This window comes from Spodoptera frugiperda, chromosome 23 (assembly GCF_023101765.2).
Source record: "Spodoptera frugiperda isolate SF20-4 chromosome 23, AGI-APGP_CSIRO_Sfru_2.0, whole genome shotgun sequence".
NCBI classification, from domain to species: Eukaryota; Metazoa; Arthropoda; class Insecta; order Lepidoptera; family Noctuidae; genus Spodoptera; species Spodoptera frugiperda.
Genome location: NC_064234.1, coordinates 972,227 through 992,709, shown reverse-complemented (window position 1 = coordinate 992,709; position 20,483 = coordinate 972,227). Strand labels below are relative to the sequence as shown.

Genomic DNA, 20,483 nt, shown 5'->3' with positions numbered 1-20,483 from the left:
ATGGTCTATTGTGTCTTTTACCAAGTTTGTTAAATGTTTGTGGCATTCAAAACATTTCATCCCCTTTTTAGAAGACTGCCATATACCTAATAAGAAGACCACCGCCACCTAATAAGAGTCTTTTAGGAAAAGGTAAATAAAAGAAAAGAAATTTCTTAAATACTTTAATTTATAAGTAACTATCAACACTTAGTGTTCAAATATTCAAAATTCCAGTCATATACTAAATAAAATACCTTGATAAAATAAAATAATATTACAAACTTACAACTTCGTCATAAATAGGTAACGATTCTAAATTTAATCATTCTCAGGAAGGAATCAAATTTTACTGATCTGATTCTGCTAATTTTATTGTTGGGTTTGTTATTGTTAGTAGAAGCTTTTTATGTAAGAAAAAACAATAAATATACGCAGAAAAAATCTGAGACGAAACTAATTTCATCAAAATCAGACAGATCACTGTCCAATCATTTGTAGGCCATAAAAATAAGATTGGATAATTTGAAAAACTATAATATAGGTACTCGTATGTTTCTTACATTTTAGTTACATGACCGTGGCAAAATAAATAATTTCATTTAAACGCAAGTACTGGTTTGTTTTTGTTTATAAATTACTAGCTTCTGCCAAGCGGCTACGCCCGTGTTACCGTGAGATAAAAAATATCCTATACCAAATTTAATCAAAATCCGTTCGAGAGTTTCAGTGTAATTGACGGACAAAGAGCTAAACATCCAAACAAACAAACTTTCACATTTATAATATTAGTAGTGTGATCAGTTATTTTGTTTTCTCTTATAGTTAATTAGGTTTGTTTTCAACTAAGCCTACGTTGTCATTAGTGGTCACTGGTTGAGGCTCATCAAAGGGAGAGTCATCGTCCACTTCCATTTGTAACTGAAAAATAAGTAATACATAAATATATTTTTATGTTAAACAGATTTAATGTGCATGGTCATCAAGAATAAGAGTTTATACCAAAAATTAGATTGGTCTGTGCTCAAGAAGGAGGTTTAATGCCAATTACTAAATTTGTCCAAAACAAATAACCAGGTTTGGGTTTTTTTAATCTATTTAAATTTAATAAATAAATGGGTTTATACTTACACCTTCAGCCGGTCCATCTATTGCGGAAGCATGGTTACTTCGTTTCTGCAATAAAAACATGTTTTATAACTAAACATATAATAAATAATGTACATGCGAACCCGTATTGAGCACGCGTGGAAATTAATGCTCAAATCTTGTCCATGTGACAAGAGGCCTTTGGTCAGCTGTGGCCAATTATAAGGCTGTTGATGATGATATGTACATTTACATACAATTTACATATTTTTTTTATGGAAAGCTATTTGATTAACTATAAATTAAAAATAAATGAGTACTTACAATACTCTGTCTCCTTATCGATTCTTTAGCAATTAGAAGGTTTTTCTTTTGTTTTCTTTTGAAGAATCCGTACTGAAACAAATAGTGAATGGTTAGTTAGTTAAATGGTCGCAAGTACAACTACTAAGAGACCTAAGACCGCTTGGTATTGGTTTAGACTGTCGGATCAGACAAAATAAAATTTGGAATTTCTCTCTCTCTCTATTTGTCTCTCTCTTTCGAGATGACATTAAAAGATATTTTTTAAGTGTGGAGTATTTTGCTTCCAGAGTCATACCACGGCCTCATAGAAAACCGACGTGAAACTACGCTTGCGTTGTGTGATTGAGGATAACAGAGGCCCAATTAACCCCCTTCCCAATTTTCCCAAACTACGATTCCCCAACAACCCTTAAATTACTAACCCACAAAAGACCGGCAACGCACTTGTAACGCTTCTGGTGTTTCAAGTGTTCATGGGCGGCAGCGATTGCTTCCCGTCAGGTGACCCGTCTGCTCGTTTACCGGCTTATTCCATAAAAAAAAAAAAATTATAAATATGAACTTACCTTGTAGAGAATAAATGTGATAATCGCTAATAGTATAAGCGCTACCAAAAGTGCTATCAAAGAAATCAGTAGTTTGTTACTACCTAACGTGATTTCTTGCACTATTGGGATTTCATTGTTCACCCTGGAAATAATAATATTTTACTTAATTTTTGTCATGAAATGTTTTATACTTCTTGGAGGTGTGAAACTTCAGTAAAAGTTAGTTTTTACTTGAGAACTAGCTTTACGTTTAACGAAATCCTGTTCCTACTTCTGCTTTTCGAGCCAAAACCACGGTAACCCGCTGGGTAGTCCGCAGCTTCGGGTCGGCATCAGCCCTACTGGGCTCCATCTGTGGTGTTCCGATGTCAAAGTCAAAGTCAAAATCATTTATTTCAAATAGACCAGGAAGGCACTTTTGAACGTCAAAGCAAATATAATAATATTAATAACGTCTGTCTGTCGGTCAGTCCTCTAGTGAAGCTATTTGCTCGTTCCAAAGTGTAGATTCCTATGGAGAAGAACGAGCAAGAAACTCCATAGGTTACTCTTTTTCAATCAGATTTACAATACAATTCTTGGTTACGTTGTTTCGATTACTTCAGCTATGTGAGAAAAATGTAAAACTAATATACAGTCAAAGTTACAGAAAAAGAAAATAACCTAGAGGACAATAAAAATTAATGCAGTCCGGAGCTGACCAGTCCCAGTTGACAGCGCCCGTTCACGAACATGACACGTACACCAGCACCGCCCAACTCAACCATGTTGCAGGGAATCGAGCGATCCAATGCCCGTGCTACCGCCAATGAGACCTTTGAGTGAGCATGACAACTCCAAGCTGACATAAATGCATTCTACTAGTCTAATTTGATTTCAGTTAATTACAGGGCTCTCACATCTATACTTATAATAAATCTGTAGAGAGGTCAATTCTGTACATGAAATATATTTCCAAAATAACTATCAGCGGGTGATTAGTGATCGATACTGACGCCAAAAATGCAATCAGAAAAATTTTTGTCTGTCTGTCTGTCTGTCTGTCTGTCTGTCTGTATGTTCTTTATAGAAACAAAAACCACTCGACAGATTTCAACGAAACTTTGTACAATTGTTCTTTATACTCCTGGGCAGGTTATAGTATACTTTTCATCACGCTACGATCAATAGGAGCAGAGCAGTGAAGGGAAATGTTGGGAAAACAGGAGAACTTACTCCATTTTTTAAGCTTCCGTCGCGTGTGCAGCATTAATGGTTAAAGCTACACAGAAATCATGTATGACGGAAATGTTCTCCTTAAAATTGTTTAAAAAATATTCCACGACAGTAAATGTCTATCTTTTATGGTTGACTCACAATAACACGTATAACTCCCGATAGCTTAGCAGTTCGGGGCTTTCTGATTATATATGTCTACTCTTACGTTTAGAACACTCTCATTCATACCTAATAAAAATGTTAACATTATTACCTATTTAATAAAAAAATTATCATGGAAATCGGTACAGAAACACCAAAGATATACATGAATTACGCTAATAAGCCAACGTGCGTGAATACTGAATCTAGGGGTCGCAAAACCCGTGCGTGCGGCGCGTTGCGTTCCGCGGCGCGTTGAGTTCCGCGCGCGCCTCAAAGAGCCATCAGACCACCACAGATGGGGCCCAGTAGGGCTGATGCTTAACCCGGAGCTGCGGACTACCTAGCGGGTTTACCGGGGCTCCGGCTCGACAAGCAGGGGAAGGAACGGGGTGGTTTTTAGTCATTAAGAGTCTGACACTCCCTCTCGCTTTGCCCTGGCGAGAGAAGTCGTTGGATGATTTTCCCCCCTGAAAAAAAAGGGGTCACAAAACCGGATCATTGAAGCAAAACCGGTATTTTCGGTATTGGCTCCAGACCAATACCGGTAATCCGGTATTTTCGATATTTTCGGGATTAAGCGAAAGTTAGCAAATTTAGTATAAGTAATAACGTTCGTTTGCGGTGGAATAGTAAGTAGGTATCCAACCTAAATGAATTTATATCTACTATACATAATTATAATAAATCTGTAGAAGGGTCAATTCTGTACATTGAAAATATTGTAAAAATAAATAGCAGGGGTTGTTACTGAATCGATACAAAACCCAAATATGTGATTAAATTTTTTTTTGTCTGTCTGTCTGTATGTTCAGGCGTCACGTGAATACTAATCGTTCGATTTCGATGAAACTTGGTATAATTATACCTTATTATCCTGGGCATAAAATAGGATAATTTTTGTCCTGGAAAAATACGTAAAAAAATCTTAATTTTTCAGTTTTATACTACAGAACGTGAGTCAACAGTTGTAACTCAATAGAGGGATCTCTTTAACTATTATGGGCCTCGCCGTATTTGGGTCCAATAGATATTTATAAGATGTCATTGTCACAGTTACTCAAAATGGAGAAATAAAACATCCACGCGAAGACCGACATCCGCGCGGACGGAGTCGCGGGCGGAAGCTAGTTTACAATAATTGTATAAAGTACAGAACACATCGAAATAACATGGTTATATAGGGTGTCCCATAATTAACGCAAGGTTTGAATTAAATAGAAAACGGCTTTTTTAGTCTTTTGATAGTTATATTTTTATTGACTCGTAAAGTACATAGGATAGGGTTATATATGGAATAACACATCGGACAAATGGCCTCCACGGCTTTGTTGAAATTTGCCATGACCATTCTGCATAAATGTGGCTGAATTTCGTTGATGCAGCGTTGAATCTCCTCCTTTAATGCACGGGTGGTTGTGGGCTTGTTGACATACTTGTGATTTCAAATAACTCCATAAAAAGAAGTCTAATGGTGTTAAATCATACGATCTAAGAGGCCAATTTTGATCACCAACACGAGAGAGTACACGACCTGGAAATGTCTTTAAAATATTCTTTAATAATGAAGACACGTTGTTCTATCATGTAACGCTCCATTTTTAATAACCCTATACTGTTAGCTGTCAAATTGCTTGTTTTTCAGGGTTGCCAACATTTCACTGCACAAATGGGGGCAAATTCAAATCTTGCGTTAATTTTGGGACACCCGTTATTACTACGTTTTATTAGTTATCCTCTGGAGCCGGACCAGCTTGCCTCCAAGCATTTTTATCTTCTATATAATCATTTACTTTGTAGTATGCTTGTCTACATAACGTTTTTTTAATACATAGTTTAAATTTTGATTCATTCAGATTCTGAATTTCCATTGGAACTCTATTATAACATTTAACACAGAATCCCACAAATGACTTACTTATTTTTGACAATCTAAAAAATGGTTGACTTAATCTATCCTTATGTCTAGTTTGATAGTTGTGTCTGTCAGATACTTTCGCAAACAAATGTAGGTTTTTTCTAACATACATAATATTTTCATAAATAAATTGACATGGAACGGTCATAATATTGATCTCCTTAAACTTTTCTCTAAGAGATTCCCGACGACCTAGGTTGTAAATAGCTCTGACGGCGCGCTTTTGTAGGATAAAGATAGACTCAACATCAGCAGCTTGTCCCCACAACAAAATGCCATACGACATGATGCTATGGAAGTAACTGAAATACACTAGTCTTGCCGTGCCTATGTCGGTTAGCTGTCTGATCTTCCAGACAGCGTAAGCTGCAGAGCTCAATCGTCCGCTAGCGATGTAATGTGGGGACCCCATTGCAATTTGTCATCTACAGTGATTCCTAGGAAAGTAGTCTCTTTTACAAATTCTAATTTCTCACTATTTAATAATACATCGCATTGGTTAGTCTTAACATTTGGCAAAACAAATCTAATACATTTTGTCTTTTTATCATTTAATACTAAGTTATTTGATGTAAACCAATTTTGAATGATGGCTCTATGTGGTGGTCTGAAGTTATGTCTCTAGTATAGTATTAAATTAATGTATACTCACAAAGTACTTAATGGTGATAATCTTTCGTCTAAATATAATGTACTTGTAGAATTAGTCAGGAGCTTATTTTTGACCAAATAATTGTCTGAAAAAGAAAACATAATAATTTAATTAAGAGTATAATGAGTTTTCACTTGTAATATTTCGTTTTTATCGTATATAGTTTAGTTTTAAAATATTACAAGAAAATAATGTGATGTTTTATATGAAAAATACTTCTTTGTTTATACAATTGTATAATAACTATTGTCAGACCAGGGGCGTAGGTAGCGCCTTATCTGCCGTATCAATTATACGGGGCCCGGGCTACCGTGGTTGATCATAGTAGGCTCTGGACTGCGTAAGCAAATAATAAATACGTCCCAATTTTTTATTTCAATTCAGAAATTACAGAAGTCCAAATGACCATTTCCTTTTTTTCGTGTAAAACATGCATTCAAAAGTTCGCAGCATCTTTAGAAAAATTTACGTCGTCATAAGGGCCCCAAATATGGGTTCGCTGTTATAGAATCGGTAAGTTCCCTCTTTGAGGCTTGAGCTAGAGATAGGGCGCGAAAAGTAATATGATGACTTTCTCACCTCAAAAAAAAAAAGAAAAAAAAGGGGGCCCCAACAAATTTTTATACAAGACCCCACCAAGGCAAGATATGGTCGTGTTTGAGATATACTAAATTAACCCGTACCTACCCGAAACTAGTAGAGCTTTTCCCAGTACATCTAGTTACTCGTATATACGTAAGTAATCCGATATTTTTAGATAATTTAGTTAGTTAACTTACTTAGTTTGCCAGCATTTATTTCAGCTGTGCCAGTGATTACTTGTGTTGAGTTTGGCATTATGTCCAAAATGCAGTGGTGGACAATGTATTTGGTATCTTCTTTCCGTGCGCATTCGCCGAAATCCATTGTTAATATCTGTATAAATAAAAATATATACGAACTTACATACACATATTATATCGTCACTCCTGTCTTCATATTCACTATCAAGTTAGTATTACCATAGACTATTGACATGCAAATATATCTGTCACTAGCTACTTCCGCGCGGTTTCACCCGCTACTTGGCTTCTATCGGTCATAGCGTGATGTTTTATAGCCTATAGCCTTCCTCGATAAATGCACTACCCAACACAAAAATAATTATTCCAATTGGATCAATAGTTCCGGAGATTAGCGCGTTCAAACAAACAAACAAACAAACAAACAAACAAACAAACAAACTCTTCAGCTTTATAATATTATTAAGTATTAAGTATTAAGTATCAAGTATAGATTAAAAAATCAGAACCTTACCGTCGCACTCAGAGTCATTTAATGGTTACTTAACCCAGTCCTTAGCAATTGTTTTCGGAAGAAAATCGTTACTGAGGAATAATTTAAGTGATCATTAAACGACTCTGAGTTCGACAGTTAGAGCTTTAGCACTAAGTAAATTATTGGTTTTAGGGTTAAATGATTAAAAAATCAAGTATACTTACATTAAAAGACTTCAAGTATTCAAGTTTATTCATTCTAATATCTATTTTAACTTTCTTCCAAGTTATGAAACCGCGGTTTTGAATCTGGATTGGTTAAAATAGCAGGATTAGTGAACAAATAATAGATTTTTTTTTTTTATATTAAATGATTCTAAAATTGAATAGTACGACAACCAGTTCAGTTCTTTTATTCTTCGAATAATTTCAAGGATATTTTCATTGTTACTCACTATTTTATTTACTCTGTGATGTATATTATTATTAACATAGTTATACATAATACGTATTTTTTTTAAAGTTGCCGGGCAACTGTGATTAGGGGGATTAGGGAGTAGATTGCCCTCTGGGGCAACTATGATTTTGTCGTGGATGCGTTTACAAACATTAATTTCACCTGCACATGAGACCAAAACCCACAATTTGTGCATCACACAAAAGGTTTTCCGTGCGGGAATCGAGCCCACGGCACTTTGCACGGCAGCCAATGCCCAACCACCGTTCCAACTGTGCATTGTAATATTTACTTACCACATATTCATGGTCATCATACACTGTATTAGAATCTCTGATTTGTTTGTCTGTGATGTTCATCTTGTGAGCATAACTGTAAAAGAATATCTACATATAATTACCTCAAGAATACAAAAAAATAATAATATCACAACTTTTAGTAATTTCACTCGAATGTTAACTATATAAAAAGAATATAGGTGTATGGCGTATCGTCACGCCCTTTATTTCCGAAGGGGTAGGCAGATGTAAACATTACGGCACATAATGCCACTGTACAATATACACCCACTTGTCGCCATGTGTGTTATAAGTTCCAAGTAATAGAGTGTGAGCCTGTTGTCATATACTGGGCACTATCCCAGAACCCGTGCTACTACTGAGAAATTTTCAAAAAGCCGGAAAAAGCCCAACAATTCTTAGCTCGGCCCAGGAATCGAGCTCGAGATACCTTATCAACTAACGACGCAGTCATAAAAAGATATACATAGATACGGTAAAACTCACCCACTCAATGAAATGTCGGTTGAATTTAATGTGTAAGGTACAACGATGTGGTCAGTAGTGATCAGTTTCTGGTTACATATCTCATACAGTTTCACTTGGACCTCTAGCTCTTTTTGTATATTGGTAACCGTGGTCATGTTTAGGAGCAAGTTTACCGTGCACTGGAAATGAAATAAACATTATTTAACTACTTCAAATAAGTTATTTATTTAGAAATAGACATACAGGTAGACGAAATGGAAAAGCATTGTTTTGGAATCTAGGGTATATAAAAGATCCCATTATACCCATGACCCATTGTCGAAGCAAGGCAGTTATACTGATAATCTTAATTTCAATTTGAGCAAATTATTTTTTTTGAAAATTAAAGAAGAGGGCAAGATTTTCAATTCCAGTTAATCCGTGATCATGATCATCCGATTGCAACAGTGCTGAAATATCGGAAACTCATAAAAATTGAAAAACATGGTAAATATCCCGTTGCGAGTTCTTATATTAGAGGGCATTTTAAAGTAGAAATAAAATCAACATTACACTAGTCTCCCTCCTCATAGGTCTGTCTAAATAACATTTGTATCCTCCGTTATAGTCCTCACAGTCGCCTCGATTGAGAGCCGCCCCGCTCACTTTCACCCAAACACAGGAATCATAGGACGCGTTCCCATCGTTTCTGACATTGATCGTCACAGTTTCATTGGGTGATGATCCCACCGTGTAATTTTTACTGCAAAAAAAAATGACATTAGTTGACGAATTGGAAAAGACCTAGCCTATATAAAGTGATTAACAAGAAAACATTTTTTTAAAAAGGGAACCGCTTTTGACTTTCTTTACCGCCTCCATTTTTTTAAATGAGGTAGGCAATATCCTTAAACCTTCTCCTAACTCTGTAAATCGGTCAAACGCAACAACATACACACGCACATGTTAAACTGAGAACCTCATTTTTTGTAGTCGGTTAAAAATAGAACATTGTTGTTTATATAATTATAGACAATTTCAAAATAATGTTTTGTTACAGTATTCAGAGATATTTAATGATTACTTAAATTATTCCTTTGTAATGGTTTTGTTCCAAAAACATCTGAGTACGGTGGTAAGACTAATATTGGTAATTGGTGGACTATACAGCATTGTATTTAAGCAACTGAAAAGAAATAAAGAAATTTACTGCACGATCTTACATTCCAACCCAAGTATGCAGATTTAATGAAACTTGGAAATTTGCATGCCATGACGAGTGGCAAACATGTCTTAAGTGCAAACTTATATTGTTCATCTTATATACATGCACCTACGTGTATATGTATAGATACATATGTTTTGGCAAATAAATGATTTGATTTGATTTGAAATGCTTTGATTAATGAGGAGTTGATTTCTTACCTGCCTGACCATAACAGCTTCATGGACAGGTTGGGAATGCAATCATCTCCTTTGCAGTGTCGGGGTACATCTATACTGGTATTCCATTTGCTGTTAGGGCCTCCTAGCACCCATGAAGAGTTGAATTCTGTGAAAGTATCACAATAAATGGAGTTGGGAATGTCTCAAATCTATATAAGGTGTTCTAAATGTATCTACCACGGCTTTAATAGGAGGTTGTTGAAGATTATAATAGTAAATATATTATAAATTATTGATTATGAGCATTATTTTTTATACGAAACAATCTACGTTTCAGCTTGTTATTAAAGAGTTATCTCTTTCAATTACGAAGCAGCGCATCGTGCGATTTGTGAACCACTGTAGTGTTAATATTTATTTAACTTCTTTATGTTGTCAAATTGAATTAACGATTCCGGGGTACGAAATTTCTTCATTATTGTAATCTTTAAACAAATCTAACCCTACTATCGATAAATAAATAATTGAATCGCTTGATTGACTTAATTATGCCATGAATATAAAACAAAATATTGCTAACCTGAATTATTAGGACGCATCAAGTAATCGTTTCTTATCTCTGCATGAGAAAGGAACTTGTAGTCACCAGGTTCTTTGTCTTGCTGTAATGAAATGTAAAAAAATAACATTTTACCATAGTTTAATTGTGGCTGAGAAAAAATGGTACTTAATGATTATAATATGTGACCGAAGAAAAAACTAGATACATTTCATGATGTTAGTCAAGTTTCAAAGTATATCTACAGTTGTTGTGCTAAAAATATCTTATTATTTCTTATACTTTGTACATTGTACATTGTACATATTATATAAAGCTGAAGATTCGATTGCCTCGTTGGTGGAGTGGTCGCAAGTGCGACTGCCGAACAAGGGGTCTCGGGTTCGATTCCCGGGTCGGGCAAAGTATTACTGGGCTTTTTTCGGATTTTCGAAAAATTTCTCAGTGGTAGCACGGAGTCTGGAATTGTGTCCAGGATATGGCAATAGGCTCACCCTCTATTACATGGGACTTTAACACAAAATGGTGAAAAGTGGGTGTACATTGTATAGCGACATTACATGCCGTAATGTGCACCTCTGCCTACCCCTTCGGGGATAAAAGGCGTGACGTTGTGTGTGTGTGTGTGTGTATAAAGCTGAAGAGTTTCTTTGTTTGTTTGAACGAGCTAATTTCTGGAACTACTGGTCCGATTTGAATAATTCTTATAATGTGGGATAGTTCATTAAAAGGAATAAATTTTATTCAGGAAGGCTATAGGACATAAACCATCACGCTAAGATCAAAAGGATCCGAGCAGAGCTAGTGAAATCGCACAAAAGTAGCTAGTTTAAGATGAATTATAAGTCAAATACTTGTTTATATATACCAGTAGCCACTATACTAAGCGCATGTAAATACAGTTTATGTGAATAGTCAAGTAGTACCTATTGATTTTAACGATACCTAGCTATCGAATTATTTCTTGACTTCGAACCCACTTAGTTAATTCTACGACTTTTTGATATCTTCAGGAGAGGCCCGCAATAAAACCAATGTATCGGAAAACAATTGAATAATTCGTTCTTTTATGACGTTATGTAACCAACGAAAGATAAGTGGTATTTTAACAAAACTGGTGTAAAGTCTTGCTGGGGGCTTCCTAGCGCTTTTAAAAGAAATAAATGTATGAAAATGATGAATCTTCTTCAAACTTGTATAGCTTCTACATCTTGAATTCTACAACTTCAGTGCCAGTTAATAAACTATTGCTCCAAATGTGGTTAGGTTACTGGAGGCCCAATTACCCCCCTTCCCAATCTTCCCAATTCTCGATTCCCAAACAACCTTTAAATTCCTAAACCCCAAAATGCTGTCAACGCAGTTGTAACGCCTCTGGTGTTTCAAATGTCCATGGGCGGCGATGATTGCTTACCATCAGGTGATCGGTCTGCTCGATTACCGGCTTATACCATAAAAAAAGTTTTATCTCTTTATGTATTACCTAAAATCAAGGTTTTAACATAGAAAATAAAACATAATTACCAGTTGCACAGTGACGTTTCTACAAAGCGATCTGTCCCTTGAACAGGCCTCACAGGTAATGTCCAATTTAAATTCTGGATTAGGAATTATTGCTGCCTCACCAATGATGGTGTTGGACACCGCTATATCTGTTAACAAATGAATAAAAAATAGTAAGATTAATGAGAAAGGAAGAAAGAAAGAAAGAGAGAATTCATTTATTCTCCTATGCCTCGCATTGATATTCTACTGGCCCCTTACATGACTCAGAAACATCGATATTACCGATAAAATACATATTTAAAAACAGAACAAAGCAAAATACATTTTTTTACAAAAGAAGAGAAAACAGAAAGTTTGTAGGCAGGTAAAAACAAAAAAAATAGCAAATACTTATATAAAAAGAAAAACATAAAGTACTAGGCCATGCAGCCCATACGTGCATTTATGCAGTCGTGAAACAATTGAATTACTTAATTAACTCTTAAAGCCCTAACCCCCAAAAGGCTGGCCACGCACTTGTGACGCCTCTGGTGTTTCAAGTGTCCATGGCCGGCGGCGATTGCTTACCATCAGATGATACGTCTGATCGTTTACCGGCGTGTCCCACAGAAAAAAAATATTTAATAAGTTTCGATAGGAAACATGATACAGGTGGGATGGAAATGTCAGTTTCAAAGGGTCAGATTGTTTAAATTTATCAATGTACAGTCTTAAACTGTACACGCTGTATATCCATAGTGCTAATGCGGCAGCTGTATCATGTCCCGCTTATTATTTTGCATAACTTACATGCAGTGATGTCCAATGGGTACTCAGGTAGTTGCACTCGTGCGCAGACATTCACTACAAATTCCTTGTCTTGTTCTTTTACTATCTGTTGGCGAAACGTGAAAATAAAAATGTTAAATACTACGTATTTGTTAATACAATGAAAATATTTTAAAATGACTTGACATAGTTTTAGGATATTTACAAATCATATTTAAAAAAATGTTATTCCTTTTTGGGTTCGCTGACAAAAACTATAAACAACTAGCAAATCCGGTGAACTCCGTTTCACCACTAATGATTTTCCCTGTTTTTCTGCTTTTCCCTTGGATTTTTTTTCCTGAATTTTCTTTGCTATAATTCTCACGGAGCCCAAGACCTTTCCAACGAATGCAAAAGGCGTTCTGAAGTAATGGCGTCACGAAGTAAAACCCAACTTATTTTTATATAATAGATTACGTACTAGATGTTAAACTTGTACAAAAACACTATTTAAAATTAAATTTTCCAATTTTGTATAGTACTAGCAATGTGAGTAATACCTGTTCTCCGATTAGACTGCTGGACAAAGTCACGGTGATTTTCTGGACACATTTGAAGAACACCGCTCTGCCCGTACTCGGCGATCCAGCTACCAATTCTGTTAATGAAACTTTTTTTTAACGCACTGCCGTAAACTAAGGGTTCCGATGAAAATGGATCTTACACGTGAATATCCTGTCTACGCCTTCAGATAATAAAAATGCTTAAATTTTTTTAAACGTTTACCTACACTAGGATTTTCTCCTGTGTCGTGGGTGCGTTTACAAACATTCAAGTTCACATACATATCAAATTCCAGACCCGAAATAACAATTTGTGGATCACGCATAGAGTTGCTTCGTGTCTAGCCACCGCGACAACCTCGGAGTCAAAGTGCAGTGCAAAGTCACCGTTCAGTTTGATAAAAAAGAAGATAATAAGTATCTCACCTTTACACCCATTGACGTCAATATCTTCAACGAACTGGAGGCTGAACCCAAGTGTTGTGTATTCCTTCTTCTGGATTCTCTGCGTCAGCTTCAGGTCTGATAGCAATATGAGCTTATAGTCCTGCACTTTCATCAATACGTTGTAGACTTCGTGACCTGATAGTATGTAGATAGCTCCTTGGCCATCATTCTCGTACGGAGCACTTACTACTATTTCTGTAATAATATTAGGATGTTCAGGTTTTGTTTCATATATTTGGAGGTTAAGTGTGGGAGTACCATGCTTTGCAAGAATGTGCCGTCTCGACCGGAGTGATACCACGGCCTCACCGAAAACTGACGTGAAACAACGCTTGCGTTGTGGTTCGTTGTGTGAGTGAGGTTACCGGAGGCCCAATTCTCCCTTTCTCAATCCCTAATTCCCCAACAATCCAAAATCAGGTGATACGCCTGTTCGTTTACCGGAGTGTTCCATAAAAAAAGTTTTGTGAAGGTCGATTTCGATGATCGGAACCCAGACCATGCATAATTTTACTTATATCTTATTGATACATGGAACAACCACCATCAGAAGATGGCTGTTCCGTGTAAACCACAAGTAGAATCTTTTCAGAACTTATTAAGATCTTAATTGGTAAAGGAAAATTGTTATTAACCTGATTTGTTATCACCGTCTAAATCATTTGCGACTATTGCAGATCCAAATCGGCCAAAGGTAGAGGTACCCAGTATTGTTCGCTGTCTTTTCCGATCGTTTATTGTAGCCTGTGAATGACAAAATAGTTTAAGACAAGAAAATGTTTCTACTGAAGTGCTAAATATTACCAAAAATGTCAAGGTTGATTTCGAAAGAAGGACTTTTTTAAAAAAGAAACACCCTGCCCCTCACTAGGATTATCTCCTGTATCCTGAGTGCGTTTACAAACATACAAGTTCACATATACATTACACCCAGACCCGAAACAACAATTTGTGGATCACACAAAGAGTTGCTCTGTGCGGAAATGGAACCCGCTACACGTTGGCGGCAGTACAATTGTACAAGTACAATTTTAGTATCAATTTTCCATTGCTGAGTAATATAAGCTCAAGCTAAATTGTGTCATCAATTACCGGATCTCCTCCCAAATAGATGTGCAGAGCTCCACATTCATAGCATTCGTCATCGGACAATGCAGGAGCACCCACAAGCAGCTCGTCTCGACCATCCATATTGAGGTCCTTAGCACTTAGAGCTGAGCCAAACATGGCGCCGATTGCTTTATTTACCAACGTCAACACGTTACGGCCTTTGTATTTAAATGATAGTACATTTCGTTTTGGAACATATTTCAAAAATGCTATCTGAAAAAGAATATTTGTGTCATCATCATCATCGATGGTTATGTATCTACGCTATTATGTATCTTTCTCGCCTCATCAAAGGCAAAGGTGCGAAAAGTCATTAGACGACTTTTTACCACAAATAGGCTATTTATGTATGTTAGGGTTCATTATTATATTTATTTCCTCTTTGGACTTGGCATCGACCTTGCAAACAGCCTGTATATAATGTCTTATTTTGATAAACTTTGTACTCACTTCGCCTTCCATAGTTGCACTTTCCATACTGAATGCGTACTCTGTAACATCTGAAAAAAACTTCCCAGCGGTGACAGCATAACCTGGACAAAAATGTATTATTACTTGAAAATAAATAGGTAATAATGGTGGATCAGGAGGCTTAGTACAAGTTTGTTATACGAGATCAAAACGAGACCGCGTTCGAACGTCTTATTGGTTAGTTCATTCGAGCCGGCCAATCAGAGCGCCAAAAGTAGTTTATATAAAATAAAATTTTCAGTCGTGATAATAATTATCTAGACACGGGACCATATTTGGTAGATCACACAGAATATTATTGTTGTGTGAGTTCAAACCCAGCACACAACAGCCTATAGCCTAGTTTGCAATGGTTAGTGTTTATTTTTATTCTTATTGAATTTTATTCTTACCTATATTGTAATGAGCTCCTAAAAATATACGATTTCTTTGATTTGCCGCTAAAGATTTGGTTTCATCTGTGGGTTTCGACAACGGTGTATATAAAATGTCTCCCTGCAGTGAAGTTTTTATAGTAAGCAATACTCCATTTGTGTCATCTGCTAAAGTAGTCCATCCAGTTCCACCTGTGATTAGAGCTGCAAGACATACATATTTTTTTAAAAGTATACCATAATCTTTGTCACCCTTATTATCGCCATTATCGGAACATGTCCTAGTGTCCATAATTTTTTAACATACATATAGACTTTAGCGTAAATTTTGAGTCTCGCTAGAATCCCATAATCATGAGCTATTGTCTTAATATTGGAGTCCTACTGACTAAATTATGCTTCAATCCTCGCCTCAAAAATAAAAAAGGGTTTCGGGACAAGGACAATGCCATACCGCGGCCTGGCTCGGAGCAGAAGTTGGAAAGGGGTAGATGTTAATCAGTAAGAGTGAGTAAGTGGCACTCCCTCTCACCTCATCCAGGGTAGGAAAAGTTATTCGATCATTCCTCCATTAAAAGAAATAAGTGATAAAGCTAATTATTATACTTACTAGTCTCTGTCAATGAAATTTTTTTGTCCAAGTATCTTTCTAAGGTACCCTGATATCGAGTCGAACCTACACTTTTATTATATACGAAGCATGTTCCAAAAACGTCTCTTATTTCTTCATTTGATGTTGTGAAATTCGTTGTCCATAAAGGGGCACAAGTCTAAAAGAAAATATATATACATTATTCTCATCTATGTCGTGGGTACGTTTCCAAATATTCTTAAACATGTGAATATCTAATCTGGCTCAAATCCAGAATGCCAATGAAATACATTAAAAAATGTTCGGTGCAGGAATCAATGTTGCACATCAGCCAATCAATAATGCAATACAACTGATATGATTACAATGATTATATTAAATCTTCGGAAATGTGCGAAATTAAAATTCGCTTACTTTCATGGCAAGAACTAACACAGCTGTTGTTAAGTTTTTATGACTGAGTAGTTTTTAGTATTACATTGTTTTTTTTTTTTTTAAATACAATACATATGTTACCCGTACTTACATAGACGTAATCCAAAGCAGCGGATATCGACGCGCCCAAGTAAAATCGTTGATTAGGACAGTGATCTGAGAAAAAGAAATTGTTATTCAATATCTTTTATCTTACACTTTAAACTAAAAGTTGCTTTGGGACTAAACCTAATATGAACAAACTATAGAGTTTCATCTTTTTAACCCTGAAGATTTTTTTTCACCTAAATCCTACTTTTCACCAGTTATGATGTAATTTACACTTAATAGGTTTTGAACTTTTTGGGTACCATAGAGGCCATATTTGAATCCCCTTGACTAACGAACCAGTCCCATACAATAAACTAACTTCTGCTAGCGACTTGGTACGCGCAAATAGGCGATTTCTGTGTTTACAGTTCCCATGGAATTTAGGCAAATTCTTTCTTGGTGCTCCCACACATTTCACAAGAAACGTACATACTAAATTTAAACTTCTTAGTTTCAATGATTTTATCTCATTCAGTAAGTCAGGCACTCAGTAACGGGAAAGTATTATTATACACATAATATCAACACTCTATACTTACATATATATAAGCGGCCATCACACAGAGATGGTTTAAGCATTAATCACCACGCTTACTCAACGCAGGTTGACGATTTCAAACTTATTAATAGAAATTACAAGCTTAGGATTCCTCACAATATTTTCCTTCACCGTTTGTTACTGATGTCTAATTAATCTTAGAAAGTACGTATAACTCGGAAAACATTGCCTTTCACATGGGTATTATACGTACCATCTTCATATTCTGGCTCATCTACTGCTATGAAGAATTCCCTGCAAGTAATTTCCTCCTTGTCAAATGCTGCATCTAGATTACAACTGTACAATTTTCCTATATTTTCTTCTGTTGGAGCACCGACAACTGTAAAATTATCATAAAAATGTATAAGTCCCATGTAAAAGGGTGATACAAGTAAAACGAAAAGATTTAGGTGATACAAACAATAAGCTATACAAATTCAATTTATCGTAGTCTCGCATTATATGGTTTTTCTTAACAGGCAACGGTCAGTTTATATTGGTTTTCCTAACTTGATGTGTATTCATGTGATCAATGTTATTTCTTCAAAAGTTTCATCTGTAGTATCAAAAATATTACAAGAACTTACATAAACCCCCAAATCTGCTATTGTAAGCAAATGAGAATCCAAAGTCTGAGTTGGAAACTTCATCTTCAGGTTTGATGACTACACTGGAAGGTTCGTGGTAGAACATCGTAGCAGCTGCTAACTGTACGACATCGACCAATGTCAGTATTCTTAACATTTTTCTATCTGTAAAAATGTATAAGTTATAACTTTTGTGAGACATACTAAATTAATTTGATATGTACCTACTGCAAATCTCTCTGACCTCTTTATGCTGTGTCCTGTTTATTATTTATTATAATATATGTGCCATATTGTTTCTTATATATGGTTTAACTTTATATGATAACACCTATCTATATGGAATGCATATAAAGTAATTATTATGTTTTTCGGCTTACTGAAATAATTATTTGACAAGGAACTCAACTCGACAGTTTTAAGCCAAGCTAGAGGCTCATATTTATAAGCAGGACGACACACGACGTAAAACATAATGATTAATGCAAAAATCTATTTCCATCAGCCGAAAGAAGTGCAATGCTGAACAAAAAGTCTGATCAATCTCTCATTTAGTGTAATCACTAAGAATTTTTGGGATTTTACAGTTTTTCGTTGGGTAGGTAATGGGTACATCGTTTTAGTTGGACTCGTATGAAAAGGTGTGTGTTATAATTTCTGAAACCAGTCTTAAGGAAACAATTGAACTATTTGAAATTATTTAATTCTAATAAACAAACAGTTTTTAATAATATCTTCTGATTTATTTCGTTCCAATCCAAGACAGTCATTCATTTCCCTAGGACGCGCCGGATTTCAGTGTTCCGGTGTTTTCATGTTTGTATCTACTGTAAATATTGGCTTACATGAGTCGCAGCGGTATGGGAGGTGGTAGCTGAGATTAGGCTTCTCCCATTAAAAAAAACAGTTTTTAAACGTGAGATGGAGCTGCTGTTGTTTTAGGATGTGCTATGGTTTGTTTGATTAATGCCAATTACTGACGTTTGCTTAATAATATTCAGTTTAGATGATTAATATGTGTACGTAATAGTTTCTTAGAAATATGTACCAGGTTTCCCGTTAAAATGACAAAAGTATCGTGTTATATATTTAGCATACTTAAACTAATTCCGCGTTCTATGCACAGGAAATTATATTTTTCCCTGTTCAGTTATACATATTTGTTGTAGTAATCACATCTTATTAGTTATGTAGATTTTTTAGTTTTATTTCGTAAATATTATTTATAGATATACGTAGTATTAGTCACATCCTAATAGTTTTGTAGATTTTTTCTTTTTCAGTGTTATTTCGTAAATATTTTTTATATAGTGCAATGGAAGTCAAAGTCAAATCTCACTTTAACAAGTTTAACTAGGAATTTACAGCAGGAATTTAAGTGGCCACTGCCATCTGAATCACCAGTTTGATCATGCCCTATATATTTTTTTTTTGACGTGACGACAAAATTTATCCACAAAATATAATATTTTGGTATATAAATATAATATTTTGAGAATACAGGATGTTCCATTTTTTATTCACCGAACACCGGAGTTCGTGGAAACCAACACGCATTCTGTGTAACAGGATAAGTGTATTTGAATCCACATGACGGCATAATTATAAAGGTACTACTACATAAATATATCATTTATGCGTGATATCCAAAACTGATCAGTAAACAAAATTAAGTCAAAGCGTAATTAACTAAATTAACTCGTCTGAAGGTGAGTCATCACCATTACTCAAGTACACCTATGTACAATATCAGAGGAATCACCACTTCACTAGTAAATTGCGAATTATGAAGTACGAAAAATAAACTATATGTATAATAGGGATGATGACGGGGTATGAAAATTAAAAATCTATTTAGTCTGTCTGCAAGGTAATGAAAAAATATTACCAACGTATTTTTTTAATTTTATTATATAAGATAACAATACTTAGATAAAACGACGACAATCTCAGACCTCATTTCTACGTATAAAATGTACTTAGAAGTTATGTCACACAATATTTCAAATCGGACCTTCGTAAGTATTTGTTTAAAAATAAGTGTCTAATATTTTGAAATAATGTAAAAGACGGATATTAAAATAAAAATTAGGCATCTACCCTATTATGCTATAGTTTCAGGGAACAGAAAAAATAGAATAGATTCAGAAAATTACGGTTAAATACTAAAATTAAAGCTCTTACCTTTCATAATGTTCCTTTATTTATTCACAACCTTAACACAACTATAATTTATAATTTAAAACCACACTGTAGCACTTCATATTAGATATTACAAGAGAATTTCACAAAAACTATTGTTTTTAAGCTATTTATTATTAATATTTATTTATTTATACGGAACGGACAAACCTGTAAGGACCGGTAATAATGAATGTGACGGGAAAACATACAAACCTCGCTTTAATTTGTATGTTACCGGCACAAGTTTATTTCAATACTTCCTCAAATTGACAGGATATTTATTGAATTAATGTATAACGCATCCATAACGTAAACTATATTCTGTTAATTTACTCTGATTTAAATCACTATCTCTTTTATTATTTTGTTAAGAAATTTGTACCCTGAGTACGAGTTTGCTTTATGTTTAAAGTAATCGAAATGAGAGCTCGTTCGACGCTCTGATTGGCCGGCTCGAACAAACCAACCAGTAAGTTATGCATTGAAATTAATGAGGTACTTGAATCGTTGGTAAAATTAGTTGAATTTGTGACTGATATTTATTCCTTTCGGAAATATTTACAGTTTCGCATTATCTA

General features: G+C 35.2%; 1 protein-coding gene across 1 annotated transcript; it reads right to left on the bottom strand.

Annotated features, from left to right (window-relative positions):
* Positions 1–150: 150 nt before the first annotated feature.
* Positions 151–20,102, bottom strand: LOC118267024 (integrin alpha-8). Its single transcript, XM_050703288.1, has 25 exons — positions 19,906–20,102; positions 17,722–17,886; positions 17,346–17,474; positions 16,595–16,659; positions 16,087–16,246; positions 15,495–15,680; positions 15,082–15,164; positions 14,614–14,844; positions 14,157–14,265; positions 13,501–13,716; positions 13,072–13,169; positions 12,551–12,635; positions 11,780–11,907; positions 10,277–10,358; positions 9,736–9,862; positions 8,884–9,073; positions 8,350–8,510; positions 7,861–7,936; positions 7,333–7,416; positions 6,631–6,766; positions 5,852–5,936; positions 1,941–2,064; positions 1,393–1,464; positions 1,111–1,155; positions 151–900 (listed from the first exon to the last, which is right to left on the bottom strand). Exons 1-25 carry the CDS (start codon positions 19,910–19,912, stop codon positions 805–807), a joined length of 2,940 nt encoding a protein of 979 aa, XP_050559245.1. The 5' UTR covers positions 19,913–20,102; the 3' UTR covers positions 151–804.
* Between the last annotated feature and the right edge of the window lie 381 nt (positions 20,103–20,483).

Coding starts and splice junctions, on each gene's coding strand:
- LOC118267024 (XM_050703288.1), bottom strand. Junction 15,165..15,494: donor AGGAGCTCATTACAATATAG/GTAAGAATAAAA, acceptor ATTTTTGTCCAG/GTTATGCTGTCACCGCTGGG. Junction 901..1,110: donor TAGATGGACCGGCTGAAGGT/GTAAGTATAAAC, acceptor CTTATTTTTCAG/TTACAAATGGAAGTGGACGA.